Here is an 11807-nt window from a genome sequence, read left to right as displayed (position 1 = left end):
TTAATACGCTTTTTCTTCGTTAGTATGTTAACAGCACCAAACATGGGACATTTAAGAGAAAATTTGGAGTGCGTATTTTTGATATTTCACCGATACCTGCAAAATTTCTACCGCTCTACTTATGCGTTAATAAGCTGAATTTCCTACTCGTATTAGTCCTTTAAATTTTCGATGTGTTTAATTATAGATATTGCATTTGGTTTCAATATTATTAACAAATTAAAACCATTAAAACTATGTGTTTATGCTCCACTCATGGGATGTAGGCGCCATTAATTTTAAAACTAACAATCAATGAAAAATAAAACTTAAGCATCTTAATGGCTCTTGTTTATAGTAAAATGTTGCCAGAGTTTAAAAACTGATGATAAATACTTATTTTACAGGATTTGCCTATACCTATACCATACCATTCCTGGTGACTTTGTTAAAAAAAACTTTGTTCGTAACACGGAATGACGAGAGGTATGAAAATTGTAAACACGAGTCATAACACTGTAGTATTTTTATTGACTCTCTATCTATTTAATAATAGTGTTTGCTGTAACTATAGCAAACTATAAATTATAAAGGTCATTCTCAAAAAATTCGGGCTGTCTAATTGCCGCAATTAATTAAAAATAGGTATATTTTCATACAAAATGTATAAAAAGAGTCGTGGAAATTAGACGCAACCGCAGACATACTACGGTCCATATCCGTTCCTTGAAAAATTATCATTTTTTATATTATAATTCAGCTTTCTGCATACTAAATGTATCAATAGGTATCGGGTCAGTACTTTAGCCGTGAGGCCGTGAAAAGGTGAGGTGTTAGTTTAGCTGAAAGTAGGTAATTATAAAACGTTTTGTCGAAATGTAAGTTCTGTCACTTTTGATATTGTAGATGACACATAAATACATTCAATGTATTTGTTACTGTGTTCTGAAAATAAATAAGCAAATAGCAGCTGCCATTTTAAGTAAAGTGACAAAAACCCTGTTCACACCTTGAAATCGATTTACGTCACAAAAATAAATGAAAGCGTTTCGAAGGGAGCATTCAACACAACACAAAGTAAATAGAAAAACATCCGTTACATCCAGCTTCCAACATTCGCACTATTATCTCGCGAGAACCAATCCAAAATGGAGAATACAGTGGTGCTCCCCTATTGGTCCGCTCGCATCAAGCCTGCCTCCTCTTCCACAAAGCTCCGCCTACCACAAACAAAAAACTTTCCAGAATAACGACCAACCTTCCTGTGAGTGCACATGTCCAGTCACATCCCTAGTCCAAAACAAAAACCTCTCAATGAAAAGCAGGTAGAACGAGCTTCAAATACTATTTCATGGCACAAAAAACGTGTTAAACTCTTATCGTAGATTTCGTTACGCTAATATTGATATTGATTAGTCCATCTCGCTTAATCTGAACAATTTTGACGGTGTTAGACAAGGACGGGGCAAGTCAGTTTTAGTGTGGTTAAGAAAAATTATGTGTTCACGTTCAGTGTTCGTCGGTACACCTGGCGTGCGGGCGCACGGTCGATAGCGCACGGCGCGGCACTAGCCCGTTTTAAAATTCGAACGCACCGAATATCGGGACGCCAATCGCTGGCGCGAATATTGTCTTACCCGTCGACGTAGTGATGTGTGTGTAAATATCGACATCGATAGCGGTGATCGTGACAAACATGATGACTATGGACATCGGGATGTACAACAACCAGCAGAATTATGGCAGTGCCGAGTTTTACCAGCAGGGGGCAGCGTATCAGCCGCCGTACGAGGGATACCATGAGGGGTACTATGAGCCTCCGACTCACTACTACGAGCCGTTGCTGCACTCGCAGCCGGGACATGAGCCCCCACCTCCCGTTATCAGTACCGATACAGGTCTATGCTACACAAACCTAGACTACGGTGAACTGCAGCAGAATTACCAGTTGCATCCAATTCAGCATCACCCGGAGCCATTCAAGCATAGAGAGGAAGTTCGCCACGAGGACATGCACCTTCACGAGCATAAAATAGACAACCATTACTTAGAGACAAAGTATAACATGCACTTCGTTGACGAAGGATCGATGGCGTTTAATCCAGCTTCTCCGATGGCTTGCGGGGAGTTCGATTACCAGCCAAAGGACGAGTTCGGCGGGTTGCGGGAGTTCCGTGAAGATTGCGGGGGCCCGCACCTGCAACCTACGGGGCTGCAGCATCCGCCGACGCACTCCGCCGTGCCCACCTACAAATGGATGCAAGTCAAGAGGAACGTTCCTAAACCTTCAGGTAACAATAATTTTTGCACGTATATATTACCGCTGAACTTTCTTTCAAAAATTTAAGATTACGCCACTGTGGCTGAACATTTTTCCAATTTTTTTTAAAGATAGATCTGCGTTTAGATACGAAATAAATATAAGTTCATGTTTCTATGGTTTCCCAAGCAAAATATTTTACTAACAAAAATCACACTTCACTTGGACAGAATTCGTAGTGACGTTGCATTCATATTCCAAAGAACTCGATTCCATCGATGTTCCTAATTTGAACATCTTTATCTACTCTCCCGCCTCACCCAAAGAAATAACAGGCCAATAAATAGAGGTTAAAAATCCACAGATACAAGTATACTTAAATGGTTGCAACCTTCAAGAACCCAAAAAACTGTATGTTTAAGTAGTCTATGGTTTATGTTTCTTTGGATTTGGTATTATACCATTTACACTCGCGTGCAAAAGTATTGCATCACTTTGCATTTTTTCGTCCGCACCCAATATTTTTGTAATTCTATACCCGATTCTGAAAATTTTGGTATCAACTGAAAGCTTATAATGTAACGCATTAGAAAAATGGTAAATTCAATGAAATTTCGAATCTGAAGACTAAAAAAAAATCATAAAACTGAAAGTAGTCGCATAATGCTCCAGAAATAAATCCGGAAACTTGAGAATAAAAGTCATTTTTTTAATACAATATCGTTTATTATTATTAAATTAATACTTGGTATTGCCACCCACAGGCCTCCTTTCACAAACCAAGTGGTTTTTCATTGACGTAATTAATTTTCTAATGTGATGATGAGGAATAGCGTCCCACTCCTCCAGCAAGGCTCCCTTCAGCTCCTCAACATTGACCAGGGCAGGATTCCGCTTTCGAACCCTCCTTTTTAGGTAGTCCCACACGTGTTCAATGGGGTTAAGGTCCGGGCTCATCGCTGGCCAGTCCATTGTGTCGATGCCCACTTCGAGAAGGTATAGGCTGCGGTGGCCCTAGCGGTATGACACGGGACATTATCCTGCATTAGGATGAACCCCTCATCAAAAATACCGGCATAAGGAACAACATGTTCCTCCAGGATATCAGTGATGTACTTGGCAGCGGTCAATCCACTGTCACGGCCCCCGCCAGGCACGAAAACCAGTTCTGTCCGCCCGTCGTAGGAAATGCCGCCCCAGAACATTACGGATCCACCGCCATAGGCGACCCTTTCGGAGAAGAAACATTGAGCGAACTGTTCTTCTGGCCTTCTGTAGACTCTTCCTTTTCGGTCACATCCATTCAAACACATTCTGCACTCTTTCAAGAAGAGAACTGGGGTTCATTGCTCAATGTTCCAGTCCTTGTGATTTTCAGCAAACTCTCTTTAGGTTGTACGGTGTCGCGCCAGCAATCTGGGCACCGCTGCGGGCCTCCTGGGTGTCAAGTTCGCTTTCTTAAGTCTTCTTCTTATTGTCTACTCACTGGCAGCCACTCCTCGTACCTCACGCAGACGCTGCTGGATGGCAATGCTGGTCTGGTGTCGATCTCGGAGAGATGTTGTGACAAAGAAGCGGTCGTCCCTCTCTGATGTACACACTCTGCGGCCGCTTCTTGGTCTTGAAGTAAAGGATCCAGTCTCCTGGAACCTCTGGTAAACTCTGCAAACTGCAGATTGGCTTAAATTCAGCTCGGCAGCTACTGAACGTTGGCTACGCCCCGCTTGCAGGGGCTGGATGATTTGGCGGACTTCAGCTTCAGTGGTTTCCATTTTTCCAGGTCTTTTTCACGGGAAAATACGCGGAGATATGTAACGATCGACTTCTGATAAGTGACTGATAACAACCCCTTCTCTACCCCCGTTTTATAAGGGTCAAGGGTAACGCAACTCGTGCGCGTGATAACGTGAAACCGCCAGCGAAATGCTATACATGGAAGTATTCTGTCCGCTCAATTATGACCCAACGCAAACTACCCCGCGATAGGCGGTACTTACAAACTGCTCGATTGGCAATCTCAGTACCACCGAGATGACAGTCAGTGACAAATGGCTAAATTGATTTATAAAAACAACGTTTTTTTGTAATTAAAAATATATTCATGTGTCGTCAAGTGGTGCAGAAGTTATTTTAGTTCATACCAAGGACAGTGGAATCACTTTTCACTTGTAGTAAACAGATAACTTCAGTAGAATTTGGAAAAAACATGACGATTTGTTTTCAATACTACCGTGCTAAGCTAAAACGTAACAACTGCATACGACTTTCATAACAACATACGACTTTTTAAATTGCGAGGATAATAGGGATGGTGTTATGCTAAATGAAGTAGACTATTTTATTAACTTGTGTTTGGTTTAGGTATTTTCTATATAATTATAAATGTAGTAATAAATTCCTTCTTACAGATTTGTATTTTCCTTTTTTATTTCATGAGATGGAGCTATAAAAAAACTACCTAGTTATTTCAAATTAATAATCAAATTTGGTATTGTCATTTTACATTACTTTCCATTCAGATTCCCACAAGATGCTATTCGCAGAGAACTATGGAAAAAAGCTGTCCAATTAGAGAGACATGAAATTGAGTGGATGCCTGGCAAGATATCTAGAATATGTTCTATTCATGAGATATAACCCGTGAGATAATCATACCCGGTCTCCTATATGTAGATACATTTTTCCTATCATGCTTTCACTGAATTAATTTAACAAATACACACATTATCTGAAAATGTTGATCATTTGAATCCACCCTCTACTGTCACATATATGTAGGTTCTCTCTCAAGCCATTTCCGTCAGTAGAAAAGAGCGGCAATATAATGTGAGTTAATATGTGTTCAAAACGCGAAAGTTTAAAATATTATAAGAGCGGCAAATTTAGAAAATGTAAGCGCGCGAACGGCTGTGGTCCTATACAAAATTTTAATTTTGCACCTTTTTCTACTGACAAACTTGCTTGACCGGCTATATACATATAAAATGTTCTGAACTGAAAAGTGGGGATTTATTGTGACTCCGCCTGTTCAAATATTTTTGACCCGATTCGTGTACCCATGTAAATTTTGCAGACTGTATAGCCAGTCCGATTTCTAAGATCAAGTTCGCCATACATTTACTATGGCGTACTTGATCTTAGAAAAACGGACAGACTATACCTGAACGTGACTTCGCACTGCCATGCAGATTGATAATAAAATATACAAAATACTTATTATAGCGGAATACATTTATACAACAATGATATATTTACTTATGTTGAGTTAGTCTGTCATGTCATAACAACATTTTAACTAGTTATCTTTTAATCTGCATTAAATTATTATACGTGAATTATTTGACTGGTTCTTCACTGTATGGCATAAACATATCCCTGTCCAAGTCATATTCTAATCAAATATGAACCGCGAACTCTCAGCGGCCAGTACGTACAGCAAGAAGGTTATTAGCGGATTAATGTCGCTGATTGGTAGTTATTGACATTATATGCATTTCATCTACACTTAGCTATGTACCATTAGTGTAATAAAGATGACTCTTATTTTGTTTACGAGCTTTGATTACAGGCTCTGTAAACGCGTCGTCTTATTTGAATGTAGGCGTAATTGTGTATGTGTGCTAATTTGGCCCGAGAATTTGAACGGTAACGTTCCTAAAGGCGGTATCCATGGTTATATATGATCGCAGGAAACCGCTCACAAATCGGGAAAATGCCGATAATTTGAAAAATACTGGGCCGATTTCCATGTTTTTTTTACTTTTCGTAAAGCTAAAACTTCAAGGAACATGATTACATTAAAATAATTTAGAGAAATTAACCAGTTTACAAATATATTGGGTGCGGACGAAAAAATGCAAAGTGATGCAATACTTTTGCACGCGAGTGTATACATACCTACCTATAATTAGGTATGATTTTATTAAACGACTGCAGAGTTGCGCGTTCAGCCTCATTAGCTTAATTGTATGATTGACACCCGCAACTTTTCCGCAGCTAAATGACAACAACAAAAACATGTTTACTTACTTTACTTACAAAACACCAAAATCTTAAAATATAATTTAATTAGGCTTGGAATGTTATTTGAAGTCTGCTCGCGTGGTGAACGCCGAGATTAACCACACGACAGGGAAAGTTTCCTTTAACTTTACCCTGTCCCACGTTTTGGTGTCGAAAGTTCTAAATATAAATACTTATTACTTAGTAGTAGTAGAAGTAAAACACTTTATTGTACAAAAAGAAACATAAAGCATGAAACTACACACATCATTAGTACAAAGGCGAACTTATCCCTTAGGTATATGTATTAGAGTTGTCGTATATGGTAGGTTGTTAAAAAGTATAATACCAGGAGGGGTAATGAGATTTTTAAATATTTTTTGGTCTATCGTAATCGCACCAATAAATAATAAGCTAGAGCTAAAAACACTGAGAGTATTATAAAAATCAATAACATATTTTTAAATATGAATTCCCCCTTGGGTTCTACGCCCTGAAATGAAAGTCAATTATGCATACTTCATATCATTTTTATTGCTAAGCAACATATGGAACCTACATGAAATTATATGGAAATGAGCATAAAAAATATAACTGGTGACCAATGTGACCACAACTTAATTTTAATTAGTAAGCTAATTAAGAAGCCGTGAGTTCAGTTCAGGTCTTTCTCCGAACGCTGCTCGCTGAGCATTGAGCGGACGGCAGTAAAAAAGTGCTACGATTTTTCAAAAACTACTAGCTGAACCAGGTGGTTGTTTTAAGTAAAAATGATATACCTATTTTATTTCAGCATAGTAAACAAATCAATGTACAAGAGATAGTTGACCTCCCCTGCAAACAAATTTCTATTCAGAGGGGGGTCACTTATTTCTGCAGCTGACTTACATCTCATTAGAATAAATACGGTCCAATTAAGAAAAAACAGTATCAATAAAAAATAGTAGTAGGTAAAAAATAAATTCGAATGCAATTCCGGCCTATCTCTCCATCTCATCACTTTGGTATCAAAAATATAATAAAAAAACTCGATCAATCTTTCTTTCCATCGAAAACCATATAACGCAATACATGTAATAAATATAAATGTATACTTACATGTAAGTGTAGAAATTATTAGTTAAAATGCAATAAGACAAATAGGTAGGTATGCTTAACATTAAATTCCATCAACAGCGATAAAAAAAAACAATGTGTTTCTATGGAACGTTTTAATAGACAGCCAGCAACGTCCATCTTTAAATCGGAGTGTTTTGACGTTTGACGTAAACGGTGTCAAAGGTTCCTTGACCCGCTGTCACGTCGACGCTAGGAGCAAATAATTTGACGTTTTGAATGTCGGAGACGCGCTTAAATAGTAGCGTCGAGGCTTCGCCTGACGGATGATTTGATTATTTGGACCCTCCGTTTTAATGTGCCGTTATTAAAGGGAACTATTTAATTGGTGGTCGCTTTAAAGACAAGCAAGCAATTTTTGAAGTGAAAACTTCTTTAGCGGCGCTGTGCACTTTTTGTGATGGGAAATTTTTTTAAACTCGCGACAGCGTAGGACGTAAGACGCTTCGTAAGACGGACACGTGACCTGATCGAAAAACTGTTACAATGTCATTGAGTTTTCACTTCTGCCGGCACTCCCGGAGTGCAACCCGTTGTTATTTTTTGTCAGAGGTGGAGGTAATCCTCATTGGATACTGCCGGCCCGGTATCCGGCAGCATGCCCGACTCGGCTGCGTTGAAGATTTTTCTCCCAGCCGCCTACGGACTAAATCCCTCCAAAGTGTTTTGTTGCCAGAAACTCGGCGCTTAGCTATCGGTATAAACCTCAACACCACAACTTATTTGCGTTAATTTACCGGAACCAAAAAAACAAATTAAATTGTATAGTGGATCGCTTTAGGGCGAGTCAAGCATTTATTGTTATGGATTTGTTCCGCTTATAACTGTTGGTTATCAGTAAACGATATGGAAAAAAGTCAAAAGTTATTACTTTTGACAAATTATGTATGCAACAATGTTCAGCGTTTCAAATGATTACACCGTCATAAAATTTCTTTATCAGTACTAATACTAGGCTATCGAAAAAAAGTCACGACAGAGGAACAGACACACAGTAGATGGTGAATAAAGATAGCAGTGACATGCACGCACTCATTATAATGGGTAAATTTCTATTTAGAGTTTAATTAGAATTACAAAAAAGCGCTTCAGATTTTGCACATAAACTCATTTTTAACACTTGCCACACTTAGTTTCTTTTGTGAGAACATTTAAAAGAAGAAAACAGGAATCGACAGTTAGACATACCAACGGGTAGCTTTTGAGTCGGTAATAAACTTAATTGGTTGACTATTGCTGCTGCTGTCTTAATGTATAATTTGTCACAAACACTTTTCTATAATTATACTTAATAAAATTATAGAATATTTTTCTTTAAGAATCTCACGGTATAAGTTACTTATCTACTATATTTTATATCTAATGTATTTTTATTTATTGTGATAAATACAAGTCATTAAAATAATTTTTAATTATTACGTACAATAGATACATAAAATCCTTACATACAAACTAAAATCTAATCTAACACAACCCTTACAAACTAATCGTGAACTAACCGTAGTGTTGTCCGAGGCTTGGTTCCCATGACACCTAGACATAAGAATCGATGATTACATTCTACCAAGTTTCTCCAGGCAATAATCAATAAGAATGTGCAAATACAAGATTTGAATACAAAACTTATCATATTAGCTACCCCTACACATTGTCACTGCAAAGCTGACCCGAAAATAAAACGAAATGAAATGTAAAGGCCGAATTTCCATTTCGCCGCCACAGCTCAGAAGTTGCGTGCTATTACGAAAACAAACACAGATAGCCCAACATGGGGATTAGGGAAACTGTCGCGTGAGCCCCAAACTGTATATTTTCTTATATGAAATAGGTACGCAGTTATTTCGAATACCACTTACATTTCTTGGTAGCTCTAAAAAGGCCCACCATAAAAGGTCAACACATCTTCTAGTTACTAGATACGAAAGTAGCACTGAGGGTTCGTAGGTCACTTAGAAATCGTGCAATAAAATCGCATTTATTTTTTGATGTGACATATCACATTACGTATCACAAAATTTCCATAGATAATACCTAAGAAAAAAAAGTGCCTGAGGAAAACCGGATTGTGGGTTATTCTGGTTCGTATTATCTTACAGAAAATATGTATGCGTTGTCAGAAAGAGTGTAGAAAACCAATAACTAAATCGAAATATACTTAATTAATGTAGGTAATTAATATAATTTTCGCGATTCTACAATGGCCAGACCATGGTATAAAACATCTAAAATCTCAATAAACTATCTCCATTTTGAACAGTATGTAACATAACAGCTGATTTAGATGTAGACTTGATCTTAATTTTATTTCGTTTGGCTTATTAGTTTAAGATTTGCAATATTTTCATGTACACTTGTACAATTATCAAGTTTCCATATCGTCATGGCTGAGTTATTTTAATAAACGTCTGCTGCCTCTTTCACGAAACATTTTATTATGAACTGTGAACTTGTCCCTATTTAGATGGATCTCGAAATTCATAACAAACATGCATAATCGGAGGTTACACTTATGCTGGTTGATTTAAGGCGACGCGCGTAGATATCGTTTAAATTATATAAGCCCATTTCCTACTTATAATGTAATTCCTACGTCGACGTGCTGTAACAACTTCTTATGTGGTAGGGTACCTATTTATGTTTAATTTTACAACATAATTATCTCCTACAATGTGTGTAGCAGCCATAATATAAGTATGATTGCAAACTATTGTTTAAAAGGTGTCGCAACACCTTTCCGGCCTAAAACGTCACATAAAGGTAATGAAATAATACAGTCTTTGGGGTATCGTCTCTCTATAGAAGCCAAACTAAACCTTTCCTCACAACATGACACATCGTGCAAATCAAACAAATTCCTCGCCTCCTGGTTGGAGCTTACGTTCAGCCGAGTCACGCTGACTTGGAATCCCCACTAGTTGTATACTGTGGCTTACATGACTTGTGACTCGCTTTATTACTTGCTTTATTGATATTAATTCCCCTGACGGACGTCGCGTTTTGCCAACATGGATCAAGATTAGCGCTAAAAATTCGAACACAATTGTGTGTGGGCTCTTAATGTCTCCGCCAAATTTACAGAAATTTAAATGTATTCCAATATTCATTTTGTAAGACCAAGATATACTTTCATTATCCCATACGGAGATGGCGACATGACCTGGGCACCTTCCTTAACAACTGGCCGGAGGAAGCACTAAACCGGATCGTGGAAATCAAGAAGAGAGGCATTTTGATGAGCATGTGGGACACTCAAATTGGCTAGTAAAAAAATACGCGGCAGTTCATATCAATCACACCATTGATCATTGTTTAAGACAACTTTGTGCATTTTCTCACGGGAGAATACCTAATAGCTGCCGGCGGCAGATTTCAGAGAGCTTAATAAATTTGATAAGCTGTTCGTTACTAAACGCTTAAACATGATGTCGAATTGGTAAGGAAACCAATAGGATATAACCTCACCAATAATTTAAGCACCTATTACATCACATTGTTTCTTAGATGAATATAAAACTACAATGAACTTAATTCGATTAGTTTAAAATGCTTAATTTTATCAGTTACAAATCGCTCGTATTTTTTTGCTTACGAACCACATAATGCACAAAAAATCGAAGACCACACGTGAGGAGCTGTCACAGGACAAAAATCCCGATGCTATCAATTCTATGCACCACAATGCACCCGGAGCCAGGACAAGTCTCTCGGGACTGTATTCGGCAAAATAAGATATATTCAAAAGTAAACTTTACGTGTTAACTGTAAGGTTGTTTTTCATTTTCGGGCACGAGGACGAAAAGGATCTGATTTTCTTGTTGGATGTTGGATGACGTTTGGAATTTTATGTATAGTGCCAATCGTTTTGTAAGATTTTATAATATTGGCAAGACCTATGTAGGTACATATTTGAATCGAAACTCTTAAGAAGGTTGGAATCAGTATTTGTGATAAATACTAGCAGCTAGCAGCAAAAATGCGTCCAAGAACATTTATAAACCAACCAGCTTACGGAACTAATAGCTAAAATATATCCTAATAATGTATACATATTTTAAAACCATATCAAAAACAGCGTGAACATGCAAGTTGAATAGAAATTAGTTTCTGGTGCTGCGTTTTCTTATCTAGGTAAATCTAAAAGAATGTAAAAGCACCTTTTTGATATACTAACATTGTAGGTACTTAATATGCATGGCATAACAAAATGTCTTCTATCAAAAAAACGATATGTACATCGTACATCAATAATGGAAAGCTACATTTCTCATATAAATATGCTCGTTTTTGGAAAAAGTTCGCAACGATCTAAGATGTAAGTTTAAATTAAGAACGTTTCCATAAATCAAAATATTAACCTCACCAAAACCTAACTTTCCCTAACAAGACCTTTAGTTCTGTCAACTGCTCATTTAAAACACTTTATTGATATTTAAAAAAGGTCATTACCACT

At 37.6% G+C, this 11807-nt stretch overlaps 1 protein-coding gene across 1 annotated transcript in view; it reads left to right on the top strand.

Annotated features, from left to right (window-relative positions):
• The first annotated feature begins 873 nt into the window (after positions 1-873).
• The window catches only part of LOC134804705 (homeobox protein CDX-1-like), a 39300-nt gene continuing 28366 nt past the window's right edge, over positions 874-11807 (top strand). The window contains exon 1 of the mRNA XM_063777863.1: positions 874-2270. Coding sequence (XP_063633933.1) covers positions 1676-2270 — 595 coding nt within the window. The 5' untranslated portion in view covers positions 874-1675. The remainder of the gene's footprint in view (positions 2271-11807) is intronic.

The sequence above is a fragment of the Cydia splendana genome, chromosome 2 (assembly GCF_910591565.1).
Source record: "Cydia splendana chromosome 2, ilCydSple1.2, whole genome shotgun sequence".
NCBI lineage: Eukaryota > Metazoa > Arthropoda > Insecta > Lepidoptera > Tortricidae > Cydia > Cydia splendana.
The sequence above is the reverse complement of the archived record's forward strand: the minus strand, read 5'-3'. Positions and strand labels throughout refer to the sequence as shown.